The 18,239-nt window shown below is 45.2% G+C and overlaps 1 protein-coding gene across 1 annotated transcript in view; it reads left to right on the forward strand.

Annotated features, from left to right (window-relative positions):
• PALMD (palmdelphin) overlaps positions 1–18,239 on the forward strand; it is a 55,293-nt gene that overhangs the window by 22,696 nt on the left and 14,358 nt on the right. The window contains exons 4-5 of the mRNA XM_029618118.1: positions 14,060–14,174; positions 14,304–14,328. Of these exons, the coding sequence (XP_029473978.1) occupies positions 14,060–14,174; positions 14,304–14,328 (140 nt within the window). The remainder of the gene's footprint in view (positions 1–14,059; positions 14,175–14,303; positions 14,329–18,239) is intronic.

Below are 18,239 nucleotides of genomic sequence, written 5' to 3' on the forward strand. Positions count from 1 at the left end.
GTGACTCAGAGGCATAATTACTATAATTATATCTTAAAACACAATGAGTTAATTATTACTTTGTTTACCATAGTAACACTGGGATTGTTACACTGCAAACAAGACTAAAATTCATAGGTGCACTGATGCACCTTTTTTGGTCTGTCTGCCCAACTTAGATATTTATGCTAGGTAAGCAAGCTGGTACTAGCGTGTATTACTTCGTTTTTGTGTACTTGCCAGGTTCTTAAGGCCTGGATTGGCCACTGTTGGAAACAGGATGCTGGGCTTGATGGACCCTTGGTCTGACCCAGTATGGCATGTTCTTATTGTTATACCAATAAGAATTAGTGCCTGCTGTTTGAGACAGTATAGGGAATCTTTGCATCTTCATATTCTAGTGCATTACAAACAGTGCCTTTGGTTTTACTCTTCATCAGGAGCTGCGGGACCCAAATGCTGGCCAGCTTCTTGCCAGGTTTCCTGGTGATCTTGGTGCCATTTTGCACAGCATGGAGCCTGCTTGCACTAATAGCATGCCTTAGCTTGACAAGCACCATTGTAAAGAATCTGTCTCTTCCTGGGATGCCAACAGACTACTCCATGGAGCATCCTGAAAGTTGGTGGCCCGTTTCCACAAAAGGTTGCTATGGATGCAAGTTCTTGAGAAACTTTGCTATTGGGCCCAGCGGCAAGAAAACTACATCTTGTTGAGATGTAGTTATCTTTTTTGTGAAAACCAGTCTGCAAGGGCATCTTCACAGGCTGATGTTGGCTAATTTCTGCATTAGAAGAAGCTGCTTTGCATGACGGTGCATCGCAGCAGCTCATTAAAGTGGAATTTTTGCAAACTTTCATGCAAAGTCAAAAAAGAAAAAGCTGTTTTACTCATGTAAATGGGCTTTTTGATTATTGCCCACTATATCTCTGAAAAAGGCAGCATAACTGTAGTTTTTAGAGCATAACTGACAGCTACCAACACACAAATGAGGCAAATTACAGAGAGGGAGATGGGGAGAAGATGAAATAAATCCCAAGTCAGCAAATTGTTTGGAGTCTAAATGTGAATATATGTTCAGTTGTACAAATGTGGCAACTGGCCTGATGTATTACTTTATATTCCATGTAACTAAATGCTATTTCAAGGGGGGAAACATCTAATCCCAGATTATCTAGGTGTTTACTGTGGACTTGTACTGTTGTCTTTTCCCCTTTCATCCCATAGATTCTTCACATTTTCAACAGCTGCACTGAAGTATCATTACTGCTTTAAAAGAGCATTACTACTGCTATTTATCATTTCTAAAGTGCTACAGGCCATACACAGCACTGTACAGAGGCACACAGATTGTAAACTGTCCCTGTTTACAATCCCATAAAGACAAACATACATGACAAAAAAGAGTCTGTGGAAAGTGCATTTATTGTAAAAAAGTACTTGTGAGTTAAATGCGGTTTTGAAAAAGTGAGTGTGGTTAAACTGGGTTTGAATATGGTCAGAGAGGGAGCATGATACACAGACTCAGCATGATACATGGACTCAGGAAGCCTATAACCCAGGCACAGCACAGTGGAAAGCACAGAGTCTGGAGCTGGCGGTAAAGGAGGGCACAGATAAGAGTGACTTGCCAGATGAACGAAGTTCACCATGAAGGAAGTAGGAAGAGAGAAGACAGGTAAAGAGGAGCTGCTGCAGCATGATTACATTTATAGGCAAGGAAGAGTAGCTTGAACTATATGGGGAAGCAGACAGAGAGCCAATGAGAAGACAAGTTGCATGGTCATTGCATTGTTGACGATGAATAAGTCGTGCAGCTGAATTTTGAATAAACAGTTCAGCAAGAGACCAGCAAAGAGCAAGTTGAGGTAGTATAAGTGGGAGGTGGTAAGAAAGCTGATGAACATTTTGGTAGCATGCTCAGAAAGAAGGGATGGATTTTAGCAATTAACACACTGAAAGTGCATAGAGAAGGGGAGAGAGGCATCAAAGATGGCCACAGGGTTATGATCCGAGAAACCCAAGAGAACGAGAGCACCCTCCAGAGATAAAGAGAAGAAACAGATTTTGGGGGAAACAAGAAGTTTCATCTTGGCCATGTTAAGTTTAAGATGTCAGCGGGATATCCAGGCAGTGATGTCAGACAAACAGGCTGAAATTTAGGATTGGATTTGTGGTGAAAATTCTGGTGTAGAGAAGTCATCAGCGTAAAAGTGGTCCTGAAAGCCATAGGAGAAGATGAGACCACAAAGGGAAGAAGTATAGACAGAACAGAGAAGTCCTGAGGCTCACCAATAATGGAAGAGTCAGGAGAGGATACAGTAGAAGTAGGATAGTGGAGGTAAGATGAAAAAAATAGCTAAGGCTGGCACAGTTTCAAATGGTGTTATGATTACGACACAAATATTGTAACTTCTAAAGGACTCATTTTCCCATTTAATAACTCCCGGGAACAATGATCCCTTGTTTCTACCATCCCAGGAAACAAACTCTAAATATGTTTACTGTACCTGCGTTTAAACAAACACTAAAGATCAAACAATCTCTTTGGAAGTGAAGGAAGAGGAGACAGAGTGTCTTTATTGCATAGACATCGTCAGTAAATTTCTACAGTGTTGTATTATTTAACATTTATGTAAGAAAGCAAAGTATTATGCTTGTCATTTTGGGCCACTTGAATATGTAGAATTAAAGATTAACAAACCAGCTGTAGGTGAGACCTTTCGCTGGGCTAACTTAATACATTTGAGTCTCACTTTCGAGAGTTGCCTTCCCTTTATCCGCCCTGCGAGAAAATGGAGCAGTTACAGTGGGTTCAAATAGGACAATGTGTCTGATGTAAGAAGGAGCACACTGAAATTCAGCGCAGTTTTATAACCCACGCCGAGAACCTGCTTAACTCCCAGTGCAGTAAGCAAATGGTGTGCCAACACATCAGGAGTTCAAAAGCGTGCAAACCCCGAGTTATAACCCACGCCGAGAACCTGGTTAACTCCCAGTGCAGTAAGCAAATGGTGTGACAACGCATCAGGAGTTCAAAAGCGTGCAAACCCCGAGTTATAACCCACGCCGAGAACCTGGTTAACTCCCAGTGCAGTAAGCAAATGGTATGCCAACGCATCAGGAGTTCAAAAGCGTGCAAACCCCGAGTTATAACCCACGCCGAGAACCTGGTTAACTCCCAGTGCAGTAAGCAAATGGTATGACAACGCATCAGGAGTTCAAAAGCGTGCAAACCCCGAGTTAAGATGTGCTGTGCTCAGCCTTTTGCATAGGCTGAGCAAGCATTTTAACTTGAGGGGGAACAAGATGTCGCTTAGACTCCTGATTGATGTGCACAAAAAAACATAAGCAGCAGTCGTGTTTTGCGCACCTAAAAGTGTTTTCTGCACACAGAGCATGATTTCGGCTTGGTTTATGTGCATTAGTAATGAGGCAGGAAAGGGAAGCGAGAGACCAGGGAAGGAAGACTGCGGGGAGGGCAGTGAGAGGACCCAGGGCTCAAGACCTTGCGGGGCTGCTTGCACTTGTAAAACTGGGTTTTTGAAAATTGCCACTTTTAACACATGCGACTCCCTTGGAAATTTGCGCCATAGGGGTGAATTTCCAAAAGGTATCACAGGCGTAAGTGGACATTATGCACATAAGTGGGCTTCTGAAGATTGCAGTGTATGTGATAATTGTCCTTTGAAAATTCCCTCCTATGTGTACAGTGCAGGGGTCAGACTCTGTTCCAGAATCAGAGGGAGCAGAGCGGAGGCCTGGCTGGGGCTCCACTGACAGGGTCCGGCTCCCTCTGGACTCCGACAGGGCTGATTTCTTTTTGTGCTGTTTACAATCCCAGGGGCAGGAAGGTCACAGGAAAGCATTTCCATAATTGTAGCAGATTTGGCAATTTGTAGCACAAATCAATGGGAATGGGGGAGAGAAAGAGAAAGTAGCCTGACAGGAGCAGAGAGGGAAGATTTATGGGGACAAATCACTTTTTGGGCTCATAAATCCAAAATGCAGGTCCCCAGCACCAGAACTCGCAATCAGCCCCACACTAACATTAGCACAAGAAACTTCACTCCATGGCCTACAAGAGTACAATTTCCAGGGTTAACAGAACATGAGTTAATCCACTGCACCTCTTTGTATTGGGGGGAAGGGGTAATCGCTAATGCTATCATTTACACTGGATTTGCATGAGAGGATGCTAACCTGTTTGCACATTGTTGTGGGCTAAGGATAGGCAGGCTCAAGATTTTTGTTTTGGTTTGTTTTTTTGTTTCAGGGGTGGCCTTTTTCAGTTTGTTTAATGTTTTTTTTTATCTCTATCAGTTTGTTTACCAAACTGGAAAAAATATCATTAGAACACAAAAAGATATCCTTTTTTTTTTGTTTTGGGAAGTTAAACAGACCTCCCAGAGGTCTTTCAATCCCCGCCCACTCACCCCCAAGAAACGAGCCAAGGCCTCCTCAGTCCTTTCTGACCTCCCTCTTGCCAACTACCCTCCTGCCTCACATAAGAAGACTTGGAGCCTGGGCGTACCTGGCTGGCTTAGCCGAGCCCAGCTGGAGCCTCCTTGGGCCCCTCCAACCTCTCATCTGTCCCTAGAAAAACTCCACGAGTAAGATCTTCTGTGGTTGCCATGGGACCAGATGAACTGGCTTCTTTGGGTCCAGCAACATCAGTCATTTGCCCATAATATGACTTTCCAGAGGGGCCATTCCACCACTGGGCCACCTGCTGTCATCATTGCTAAACTTTCCTACCCACCCACAACCTCCCCACACACACACACACATAGTGGTGTCCTCTATACCTCGCACCATGAGCCCATTATGACCAGCAGCATCTACAGCAACCATTGGCTCAGGCTCCCACTTACAGCAGGGGACAGTGTTTGCATTTGCCCTCTGCCCCATCCTAATTATGCTGCAGCCCTGTACTTAAAGTATGCTCAAAGAAGTTTCAACCATCTTTTTCAAGGAGCTGGTTACCTAAATCATTGCCCGTATCTGACAAGTGCACAACATCCATTCTGAAAAGCCCCAGACAACCAATTGTGATTTCAGCATGTCGGTTCTTTGCTCCAACACAGTGTTGGAACCACATATCAACCCACCGGCTGACTCTGTTAAGACCGCAGTTTTTCCAATTGCTGAACCACCCCTGCCTCTGGTTTAATATTTAACTCGATCCTTTTTGGGCCTGTGAATCTCTCCCATAGTGCTGCAGCATTCTGCTAGATCCTCCTGATCACTGTCATGCATGATAGACATCCTGCATCTTTATCTCCAAAGTAGATGATCAGCACCTCAGGACAGGGCTGCATGTCAGGCTGTGGCAGCAAAAATGGGATGAAATGACCCTAGCTCATCACAAACTTGCTCATCTAATCCAGAATCCTTTTGCTACCAGGCCAAGGCACCACTCTTGGAGGATAATTTTAAAAACTGCTCATGCGTGCCCATTTACGCGTGTATATGGGCCCACGCACATTTACTACTGTATGTTTGCATGTTTGCATTTTATAACCTGTGCAAAATATGCACAGGTTATAAAATGCAAACATGCTCACGTATTTAAAACCACGCAAGTTCAGACTTATCTGCATAAAAAGCAGCATTTATCTGAAGAAAGTCTAATTTATCCGGCTAAGTAGCAGCACTTAACCAGATAAATCTGAAATGCGCTACTTGTCCATCTAAGTAGCACTTTTCAGACTTATCTGGGTATATAAGATAGCTGGATAAGTCTTAAAACACAACTTAACTGGCAAAATCAGATAGCCAGATAAATCTAAAAAGCGCTACATATCCGGCTAAATCTGATAGCCAGATAAGTAGAGCTTTTACACTTGTGTTCAGTTCTGGTTGCTGAATCTCAAAAAAGATATAGATGCATTGGAGAAGGTACAGAGAAGTAGATGCCAGATGTCCTTTGAAGTATTTATTATAGTGGAGACGTGTTTTAAAAAAATGCCTGACTCAGCCGAGTTTCGCCACTCCTCTAGTGGCTGCCTCAGGGGCTCTGATTATTGAGTGGCGAAACTCGGCTGAATCAGGCATTTTTTAAAACACTATAATAAATATGTCAAAGGACATCTGGCATCTATTCCTTTGTTTTTTCCTCCACGGCTATCATAGATCGCCTTCCTTTTTGTTTCTTGGGAAGGTACAGAGAAGGACATCCAAACCGATAAAGGAGATGGAATGGCTCCCCTATGAGGAAAGGCTGAAAAGGTTAGGGCTGTTCAGCTTGAAGAAGAGATGGCTGGGGGAGTGGGGGGGGGGGGGGAATATGATAGAGGTTTTTAAAATAATGAGAGAATTAGAAAGGGTAAATGAGAATCAGTTATTTACTCTTTCATATAATAGAAGGACTAGGGGCATTCCATGAAGTTAGCAAGTAGCACATTTAAAACAAATTGAAGAAAATTCTTTTTCACTCAACGTACAATTAAGCTCTGAAATTTGTTGCCAGAGGATGTGGTAAAGCATTTATCGTAGCTGGGTTTAAAAAAGCTTTGGGCAAGTTCCTGGAGAAGAAGTCCATAAACTGCTATTAGTCAAGTTGACTTAGGAATTAGTCCCTGCTTATTTCCGGCATTAGTAGCATGGGATCTGTTTAATGTTAGGGTACTTGCCAGGTACTTGTGTGCTGGATTGACCACTGTTGGAGGTAGGATGCTGGGCCCGATGGATCCTCGGTCTGGCTCGGTATGGCAACTTATGTTCTTAAGAGACATTAATGACTGCCTGGCTCCATAAAATCTACAGGTTACTAATCTCAACCAGGCAATCTTTTGAATAGGAGCAGACCCCATTCTGCTGCTGAGATTTGTCACACTGTTCCAAAATTAGTGCATCTGAAAATTTCCACTGCCTTTGCCACTTGCATCTGCTCATTGCTTAAATATGAATTTAAATTGGTACATTGTAAGTCATAACAAGCCCCCATGCCTAGCCAGTAATCCCCCCCAACAAGGCTGCAAGACAAAGTTCACTGTGGCATTGCACAAAGGGCAGGTTACCAAATGACAAACGGCATGCAGAACTAATTGAGCCCTCATTCCCATTTGTTCCACCTTAAACCTGTGTATCCTTGCATGGAGTTTAGTATGCCAGACCTCAATGGTGCCAACCAATGAGCTTGCATAACCCAGCACCTCCATACAGGTGACCACAAGTTCACTTACATGGGGCCAAAGCGCGAATGAAAAAGAGCTAAGTCATAGAGATAAAGGAAGTTCGGCCCTTCCGATAAGCAGGTGATCACCTAGAGTGCAAGAATTATGAGGGCAGCATCAAACCGTGCATAAGCACACAAGGCTTTGCCCTGATGACTCTATTAGACTTGGAATCCAAGCAGCAAAGAACAGCCACTGTGCAGGGAACAGGAGGGAACATGTGAGCCTAGAGCCCATACAGCACGGCAAAGAAGAGCAATTTATCCCTAATCCAGCCCCTCCTCTCCTGTTGTCTTCCTTCCCTTGCAGGGAACAGGAAAGGAGTGGATGAGGCTGGAGTAGACAGGAAAAGCAAAGAAGTGCCATTCTGCTCCCTAATCTAGCCCTTCCCCTGCTGTCCTGCAGGGAACAGCAGGAGAGGGGGTTGAGGCCAGAGCTGACCAGTTTTGTCTATGTATTCTAGGCCCTAGATTTTATTTACGCATTTTATATACCGTTGTTCCAAATGAAGATCACAACGGTTTACAATATTAGCTTTCATATTCTTGGTCAACAATCACGTGCTGAGTGTTCACATTCACATTCTAGGTTAACACCACAGTAACTGTATGTTCTATTTCATATTATATATATTCTAGGAACTCGCAATAGTCAGGATCTAATCTAGTTCATATTCGTACATTTTTAGGTCAACAGTAAAAAAAAAAATTAAAAAATCTGGTCCCGTGCCACTAATTTTGTGTCCTTTTACCTAAATCCAAATGTGGTTGCTCAGCTTTTACTTTTGATTAGGCTCTGATTTTTTTGCCATTGCAGAGTAGCGTGGCAGAGTTCTTCGCTATCTCTTTAAGTGAAGATATGAAGGCGGACTTCTGTCCTCAGTGTGAGAGTGGGTACTTTTGGTTTACCTTGGGTTTGGAGAGATCTCTGGTAGTCAGCAGTGAGATCTCTGGTAGTCAGCAGTGAGTTTGTTGCCATGCTACTATGGAATCAAGACTATCATTTCTAGGCTCCTGGGTACTGCCCAGTAGCAGCTAAGCGGACCCATAGATTCCAGCCGCCTTGGAATGCTGAGAATTCTGTGAAGGGATGTGAGCACTGATTAGATTTGCTTGAAGAATGACTAAAACATGCAGGATCTCTGAGAAACAGATTAAGATCTTGATGCTAACCTAGAAGAAGAAGAAATGTAAAAGCGTATTTATGATTGCTGCGTTGCATCTCTTTGCTGTGATTTCAGTGGTTCATTCTTTTGGTGAATTGTAGTATTGTGTATTGACTGCTAGTAACTCCAGAACAATAAAAATAATTTTGATTTCTCAGATCCTAGGGCTGTGGGTTCAAGGTGTGAGTCTGCCAATTAGGGACTGAAGACTGAAGGTTTTTGCTATAGGGTTGCAGTCAAATGGTCACAGAGGGGAAAGAGATTTTTATAATGTTCCCTGTCCAGCCACAGAGAATATAGCTCTTACTTCTGGGCCAGGTCCAATCCACTATCAATCTGACCATTTTGTGAATTCTGAACCCTCCGAGACTGGTTCCAGAAACATAAAATCCTAGCATCGTACAGGTTTTTATGTGCCCCAAGAAGGGGTTACATCTGTATATTTCTATTTATAATTTGTGGCCATTTTTTCTGTGTTTGGTGAAGGTTGTTCTGTGTATGACCAGCATGAGGTATTCTGCAAGTGTGTGGTTTGTATGTACTCCAGCTTATTCTTGTCACAGCTGTGAGCTCTTGGGCTGTGGCACGGTTGATGCAGTTTAGCAAGTGCACCCCCTAGGCCCATCCTGATAGCAGGTGGACCTGCTCTTCTAGGGCTTCACCGATACCAGCCCCGCTCCCCTCAGGTTGGGTTCCAGGGGACAGCAGGGCTTAGGCGAGGGTCCTGTAAGGAACGGTCAGACGGAGTTGAGTAGGGAATGGAGGAGAGGTCTAGGGGTTAAAGCAGTGGAATGTGAACCAGGGAAGCCAGGACTCAAATCCCACTGCTGCTCCTTGTGATCTTAGGCAAGTCACTTTACCCTCCATTGCCTCAGGAACAAATTTAGCTTGTGAGCCCTCTGGGAACAGGGAAATACCTACAGTACCTGAATGTAATTCGCTTTGAAGTGCCCGAAAGGTGGAATATAAATCAAATAAATAAATACAAATAGCAGGCAGAGGTCAGGGCAGGCAGCAAGCAAATGGTGTCGAGCTCCAGGCTGAGGTCGGGGCAGATAGAGGTCAGGCAGCATTGATATCCAGGCAGAAGTTGAGGTCCAAGCTAAAGTCAGGGTGGGTGGCAGACAAGGCATAGTCAAGGTCCAAAGCAGCATCAAAGCCGGGAGTCAGGCAGAGACAGACAAGGACAGGGGACCAAGACACAGCAAACAACTAGGCAAGACAAACAGAAGATAGCAACATGCCCTGCAGGAGCAGGAGGCTCTGGTGCTGAAGCGACACCTGTAGCACAGCTGGGGCTTAAGTACCCGGTAGCGTGATGTCATCACTGGCAAGGGCAGAAGTGTTTCCCGCTGTGGGGCCTTTAAAGCGCACCACCTGAGTGCATGTAAAAAGGATATAGCATGGCGGTGTCCTCCCTGTGTCGGAGGTGCTCAGAGGTAAGTGCGTCTAGTCATGGGGCCAACCCTTACAATTCTATTTACCCAATAAAAGGTGTATTACAAATCGTAAATTTGGATTTTGAGCTCACCTTTGTAAATAATGTTCAAGGTGACTTACAGCAGTTTTAGAAAGCAGGTACAATAAGTCCCTATCCCAAAGAGCTTACAATCTAATTGGGCACCTGAGGAAATGGGCAGTAAAGTGATTTGCTTAAGGTCACAAGGAGTATCAGTGGGGGAAGAGCTTTCCCTGCTTCTTAGCCAGTCCTTTTCCATGCTGGGAAGAATAGTGATTCTGTCCTTGGGCCTGGTATAATATTTGCAGTGTTGCTTTTTCATAGGTAGAGTTGTTGCTGTTTGAGTTCTGGGTGTTAGTGCTGTTTTGTTATGGCTGTTTTACCAGACAGGTTCTGAATGACTTTTTTGCAGGCTTTTATATTACTTCACCATGTGTCTGGTAATGGAGGGAGTGTGTGTCACTTTTTACTGAGATGACATACAAATTTAAAAATCCTTTTTTGCATGATGAGTAGTAAAGGGAAACATTCTACTTCCGCCCAGCCAGAGAGTCAAGCCAAACACTACAACCAATGCAGTACGGTTTTCTTTTAATTAGAGGGTAATTTTCAAACACTCTTTATTGGATAAAGGTTGCGGGTACTTTTTACCCACAGACTTTAGCCTGAATTTTTAAAGCTGATTTATGTACATAAATCTGCTTGGAAAATGTGCAGGCATGTGGGGAACCAGTGCTGGTGTACACACACACACACACACACCCACACACACCCACATTTCCATCTGCTCAGGTGTAACTTTGTGCATGGATATTTACGTGCAAACTTTCGAAAATCAAAATCATGTCCCTGTCCCATGGAGTGCCTCTCTGTAGGGCATGTAAAAATATGATTGCATGTATTTTACTGGACCAGCTCATTTTTAAAAGGCCATTTACTCGCAGAAAACCAGGTTTTATGCAACTAAATGTCTTTCAAAATGACCCCCCTTAATGTATGTATGGGGGTTTTTTGCATTCTACTTTCAAAAATCACAGATGAGCCGTACATCAGACATTGTGACATGAGTTCTGACCTGGATTGGGATTCTCAGTGTATATATTCACAAAACAAAATGTAATATTTCAAAGCATGGAGGCAATGTTTCAAAGGGTAAGCTTTGGTACCTTTTACCCCAGCCTTTCCCTCATTCTCCAAGAGAAAGCACGATCACGTCTTCCCATTGACCTAAGCCTAGCTTCATGTGCTTCTACGATAGGACATTTTCAAAAATCTCTTTTACTTGGATAAATCAGTATGTAGCCACCTAAATAACATTTGGAGATTGTCCTCCCTGTGTCTGATTCCGTGTTGCTATAGGATTGTTGTGGGAAAGGTGGTGGGGCCATCATGATAGTTGAGTTTAATTACCAAAATCTTAGGGAGAGGAGAGGGGGTTTTGGGCCTGAAAATTAATGGGGGGGGGGGGGGGGGAGGATCTGATGCAAGGCTGAAGGTTTGCCTAGGTTGCCAATCCTGGATAAAGGCAAATTCATGGTACTATCAGAGAATGTGATGCATGATTGCATGCCTGCAATCAAGCCTTGGGTCATCCTTTCTGTAATGCACTGCCATGGGTTTTCTCACTTGAAAATTCTGACAGGGGTCAATCTAACCTAGGATTAAAAAAAAAAAAAAAGTTATTGCCACCAAATGGCTGGCCCCTGTTTTCCTTGATAACTCATCTTCTTTAGCTTGCAGAATGGACTCTACTATGAGGCCCTGCATCAGAGAGCGTACCTGCAGACTATTTTGCTGCAAGAATCTCTCCACTATTGCTCAGAGGTGCCCCAGGGAGCTGTGGCTAACAATCGGCAATGGAATGTCCAAAGTCACTGCATCCCAACATGCACCTTCCTGAAAAACAAAACCAAACCGCAAAATGAGAAAGTGAGTCAGCTGTGTCATTTTGCAAAAAGTTACACCTGGCCGAACAATATCCATACAGCTGTTATAAAAACTTCCAAATAGGTACTGAAAATGCATAGCGATGTCCCAAACTGTATGCTATTCTCTTTAGAACACATAGCAAAGATGATTAATTGTACAGATATCAAAAGATTAGCTTAGTTGGTTAGAGCAGCAGCCTGAGAACCAGGAAATCCAGGGTTGAAATCCTGCTTCTCCCACAGATGCTGTTTGTGACCTTCAGCAAGTCCTTTTACTCTCCAGTGCCTCAGCTATAACTTGTAACCCCTTTTGGGCAGGGAAATATCTACGGTAGCTGAATGTAATCCACTTTGAAGTGGCTGACCAGTCACGAAAGATGGAATATAAATAAAAAATAATTGTAAATTGCCTTGAGTTTGGATTTAGAAAAGGTGAGTGGTTAAATCTTTAAAAAAAAAAAAATCACAGCAAAAGCGAACGGTAAAAACTGATGTAGACAGTGTTTCGTAGCAAGTGCATGAAGGCAACTCCTCTGAGGAACAAAGAGAAAACAGATCAACACTGAATTTACTGTTGCAAAACTCCCTTCCAAAAACCTACAGTATTTCCTTTGTTCTTCAGAAGAGTTACATGGATGCAGTTGCTCTGAAACGGAGGGTCAATGATTATACATGGTGAAAGGTGAAGATGATTTATACTGTATTTTCCCGAGGCCCTTCCCTTTATACATACATTCTGTTTTATTGTCAGTTCATAGTTATTCACAGTGATAGGGTGCTATTCGGTTTGGTTGTCAAGGAAGGGACTCACCATCCACCCCAGTTTCAATTCCGCTTCCAACTTCTGATGCAGTACCTAAGAAATTGGGCTGCTGAGGCCAAATATTTGGTGGAAGAGAAGATCATGGGGCTGTGAAATGTGATTCTGAAGCCATCCATGAAACCTGCACAGATCATTTTTGCCTCTTACCTCCTGGGGTACTTAGCTTTTGTCTCCATAACTGAATCACTTACGGGCTGATACAGTACAGAGCGCACTGTTAACCCGCATTTGGACGCACATTTTTGACACGCTAGCTTTACCCCTTATTCAGTAAGGGGTAATAGCATGCCGAAAACGTGCGTCCAACCCCCCCCTCCCCCCCCCCCGAAACTAATAACGCCTGCAACATGCAAATGCATGTTGATGGCCCTATTAGTTATGCCCGCGCGATTCAGAAAGTAAAATGTGCAGCCAAGCCGCACATTTTACTTTCAGAAATTAGCGCCTACCCAAAGGTAGGCGCTAATTTCTCTCGGCACCAGGAAAGTGCACAGAAAAGCAGTAAAAACTTCATTTCTGTGCACCCTCTGACTTAATATCATGGCGATATTAAGTCCGAGGTCCCGAAAGTTAAAAAAAAAAATTTGAAATCGGCCCACAGCTCGCGGGCTGAAAACCGGACGCTCGATTTTGCCGGCGTCCGGTTTCCGAACCCATGACTGTCAGCGGGTTTGAGAACCGACGCCAGCAAAATTGAGCGTCAACTGTCAAACTCGCTGACAACTGCCGTTCCTGTCCAAAAAGAGGTGCTAGGGACGCGCTAGTGTCCCTAGCGCCTCTTTTACCGCGGGCCCTAATTTAAATAAATTAATTTACTGAATCGCGCGCACCGGGAGCGCTCGCTCGCTGTCCCGCAATTTTTACTGTATCAGCCTGTTAGATTGGGTGGAATCCTTGTCACACCCTATTTTGGGGCATTTGGAGTTGGAATGGTTGACTGAACAGAAGGAGAAAACATGTTTAAACTTGCACTCCTGAGAAGTTCACACTGAGGTATTATATCACCAGCATACATCTTTGGGAGCTGTAGAGACACAGATCGTACCAACAGAGTCTGCCCTAGCCCCAGCAGAAAAGAATGATTGTGTGATGTGAACTCCCTTCTCTGACTTTCCTGTCATCTATTTAAGGAACAGCTCAGTGTCTTGTTTGCCCCAAAACATAAGCTGATTTCTCTATCTTCTCTCTAAACTTCTCATCATAATTCAGCCATGACCAAGTGCCATAATTCTTGTAAGTGCAAAGAGTGGTGTCCATATAAGCCAGTAGCACGCCATATTGTGTGAGGTCATGGTAACCAATTACACTAGCAAACCTCAGAAAATCCCAGAAGCAATAGCATTTTAAAGCTTCAGACATACAAGAAACAAAGCTTTAGAGACCTAGCTTGTGGTATATTCCGGAATTCAGTGGGAAGATAGAGCATGTCGCACAAACAGGTTTAGGCCCCTCCTCTTAGGGGAAGTTGTGTGATGCTTTTTAAGCTTGTAGTTTTTGAACTTTACTAATACAAACAGTTATGTTTTCAGAGTTAAGAAAGAAATTGAGGACCTTGAAAAAGAAGAGGTTCAGATCTCAACTAAAGAAGCAGAAGTTTTAAGCAAGCTAAAATTGGTTGAGAAAACAGCTGAAGAGATCATCAAAGTAAGGATAAGGTTCCTTAAACCATGTAATTCAAAATATTTGTCATATATATGCTACAAATGAAATTTTGTATGTTGAGTTAACGTCTTATTACAACAGTGACAAAACTCTGTTTCTGACTACTTTCAGGCTGTGAAGGCAGATGTTCAAGAAGGTACGTTGAACTGATAAGTTACAATTCAGGAATTAAAAGTGAATGCTTGTCCTCCAGTATCATCATGGAACAGCTGCACCTGACGACATCACACAGAGCCAATGCCTGCAGGAACTCGAAGCAAGTGATGGAGTTCAATGGAGATGATCATGGTTTTTCCCCAGTTCTAAAATAACGCCACCATAGCTCATTATTTATTTATTCATTCATTCATTCAGTCATATTTAGCAAATGCTTATTTGTCCAAAGACATTTGGGTGAGGTTCAAAATGCCATCAGCAATATGAGACAACAACAAAACAATGAACAAACAAAACAAAAAACAATTAAATATATCATAAAACACTAAAAACCACAAGAAAGAGAAAATGATAAAACCTACAGAAACTTCTGAGTTATCTGGCTAAATGCTTCTGAATATGGATCTCTGTATTTTTCTAGTACTACTTCTTAACATGTCTATAGTAATACTTGACATACGTAGAGCTATACAAAAAAAATGACAGTCCCTGTTCTGTAGAGCTTACAATTTAATCAAGACAAACATACAGGGCAAAAGAGACTTTGGGAATTTCATTAACTAAGAAAGTGATTAAAATCAATAAGGCTGAGTGGGATAATCAGGGTTTTCCTAGCATGTAGCAGATGGACTCAGGACCAATGGGTATAGTGTACTCCTGATAGCAGTTGGAGACGGATCAGATTTCAATCTGACGTCAGCCCTAGTACATATACCCCTGCAGGAAGTGAAGCTCTTCAGTAATTTCCGTCTCCATAGCAGTTAGGGACTACCTACATGCTCTCACAGCGTTAGAACAAATTCAACAGAGAAAACCCAAATTCAGAAGAAAACCTACCTCTACAGATGAGCCCCGCTCTCCTGCGGTGATACCCTCGGATCCCTCCCCCAGTTGAGAATTCCCGAGGTGATTTCCGTGGTCCCTCGGACGTAAGCCTCGGTCCGGCGGCCGATCCGCGGTGGGGACCTAGCCCCTGATCTCGGGCGCAGCTGAGAGGCAGCGGGTGCATCCTCGAGCGCGGCGGTGAAGGTATTTGCCCTCTCCCCCGCAGCCAGAGACCACCCGGAACGAAACCGGAAAGCGCCGAAGACAAGGTAAAGTAGAAATCTTCTTCATAGACTCCGGTCTCCGAGGTTCAAGGAGTCGCACAGGTCACCAACCGGGACCAGTGCCGCCGGGTTGATCCACCCTAGCAGGGCCAAGCCCCGGTTAGATCCAAGGGTCCTCCCACGTGGAGACCCTCCGAGGTGGTTGCCATATTGCCTGCATGGTCACCGTCGCCATTTTGGCCCTATTCGCCACTCTGTCCGTCGTCTCGATCCGGGCGCACAAGGCTAGCTAGGCGCACAAAATACATGTGCGCATAAAGTTACACGCACAAGTGCCGTGCGCATAAGATATACATGCATCTCGCGCTTACTGGGCTGGGCGCATACCTGCGACTTGGGCGCACACCTGCGCGCATACAACCCACACGCACATCTTAGATGTACCGGAGCACATAGGATTTACGCGCCTATATCCATGGCACCACCAGAAACGGAGATCAAGGCTCAAGGCCTCTGCCCAGCATGCCACATCAGAGCCGCACAAAACGAAGAGGCCAACGCCCTGTGCGTTCAGTGCAAGGAGGCCCTTGGAGATCCAGTCCCACCCAGGGCCAAGTACTAGCTCCTCAATGAGTACCCCGGATCTAGCAAATTCCAGTGGGACACCCCCTCAAACAGGGACCCCCAGGGACATAGCGCCCCCTAGCTTGGACCCAGCGTCTATCTCATGGGTGGAATTCTTCAAAGGCCTACACACCTTCATTCACATGCAGACGGAGCCTCCGGCTAAACAGCCACAGCCTCCACCAGAAGACCTTTATGCCCCAGGCCCCTCTAGGCCCAGACAAATGTTTCCACCACCCAGATGCCCCACCTACTGGAACACTGACAACTCTGAAGAAGAATCAGAGCCCCTAGAAGAGGGGGAACTCCCCCCGGGGACAGAACCTCACCGAACCATGAGACACTTCTTCACCAAGGACGAGCTCCCAGACCTGGTCACCCACAACCTGAAGGAGCTTGCTATCCCGGGCACAAGTGCTTCAGGGGAGCCTAAGACGAATTCCCTGCTAGAGGGACTCCGCCAGACCTCTCTCCATTTCTCCCTGTTACAAGCCGTCCAGCAGCTAATTGACCTGGAACGGAGTGCTCCAGAGTCCACATTCAAAGGGGGACGAGCTATAGCAGCCATGTACCCCCTGGACCCAGTGGCCAAAGACCTGACATGCCCAAAAGTGGATGCCATGGTTTGCGCGGTCTCGAAGCGCACTACTATCCCAGTGGAGGGAGGTGCAGCACTCAAAGATGCTCATGACCGACGTCTGGTATCCATCCTTAAACAGTCATTTGACGTCGCCGCTATGTCCCTACAAATAGCGGCCTGCTGCACCGTGGTGACACGTGCCTGCCTATCACAGACCAGGAGCAACACCCCTGGGGAAGCCATGGAACCAGCAGTATCATTCCTTGCGGATGCTGCTTCCAATTTGGTGCACACAGCGGCCAGAGGAGTGTCATCAGCTGTGGCAGGCAGGAGGCAACTCTGGCTCTGAAGCTGGTCGGCCGACGCATCTTCCAAAACGCGACTCACAAGAATGCCCTTCAAAGGATCCCTACTGTTCGGCAGCGAACTAGAGAAACTGGCTAACAAATGGGGTAAGTCCCCATTGCCGCGACTACCGAAGGACAGGAATAAGAAAAACCAGCGACCCTTCCCCCAGTCCTCCAGGGGCAGAGGTTCACAGCGCTTCAACCCATACAGAAATAATTATCAAGCGCCCCGCCCTACAGGCAGGAACCAATCCTTTTGGAACAAGCACAACAAAAGGGGAACCAGCTCGGGTCCAGGCCCTAGCCGCATAGAAGCCATAGAGGGCAGACTAGCCCTATTCTTCCATAGATGGGTCGAGATAACTTTGGACAAGTGGGTCCTAACCATCATTTGAGAGGGGTACTACCTGGATTTCCTATGAACCCCTCCAGACAAGTTCGTGGAATCCCCCTGCCACGACCCCTTCAAGAGGGTGGCAATGGAAGCTACACTGTCCAGACTACTGGCCCTCGAGGCCATAACCCCAGTCCCCCCACAAGAAATAAATACTGGGCATTATTCCATCTATTTTATCGTCCCCAAGAAAGAGGGGACGTTCAGGCCCATCCTGGACCTCAAGTCAGTCAGCCGCCACCTGAGGATTCCCCGCTTCTGCATGGAAACCCTATGCTCTGTAATAAGGGCGATACAACCAGGAGAGTTTCTCACATCCCTGGATCTTTCGGAAGCCTACCTACACATCCCGATCCATCAGGAACATCAGCGCTTCCTACATTTCAAAATCCTGGACCGTCACTACCAGTTCCAGGCACTACCCTTCGGGTTAGCCACAGCACCTCGGACGTTCACCAAGATCATAGTGGTGGTGGCGGCAACACGAAGGAAGGAAGGAATCCTCGTACACCATTACCTAGACGATTGGCTGATCAGGGCGAAATCCCCAGAGGAAAGTCACCAAGCAACCAACAGAGTCAAAACTCTACTGGAGAGCCTCGGATGGGTGGTCAACACAAACAAAAGTTGTCTGCAGCCCTCACAGTCTCTAGAATACCTAGGAGTCCGATTCGACACCAAAGAAGACAAGGTCAGCCTGACTCCCACAAGATCAAAACTGAGGAACCAGTTACAAATCCTACTGAGCGAACCTCGCCCCACAGCATGGGATTACCTGCAAGTCCTCAGTCTGATGGCATCCACACTGGAAGTAGTGCCATGGGCAAGAGCTTACATAAGACCTCTACAGCGCTCACTTCTATCGCGATGAAATCCACTGTCTCAGAACTACGCCGC

Source organism: Rhinatrema bivittatum, chromosome 10, assembly GCF_901001135.1.
Source record: "Rhinatrema bivittatum chromosome 10, aRhiBiv1.1, whole genome shotgun sequence".
In the NCBI taxonomy this organism is placed as follows: domain Eukaryota; kingdom Metazoa; phylum Chordata; class Amphibia; order Gymnophiona; family Rhinatrematidae; genus Rhinatrema; species Rhinatrema bivittatum.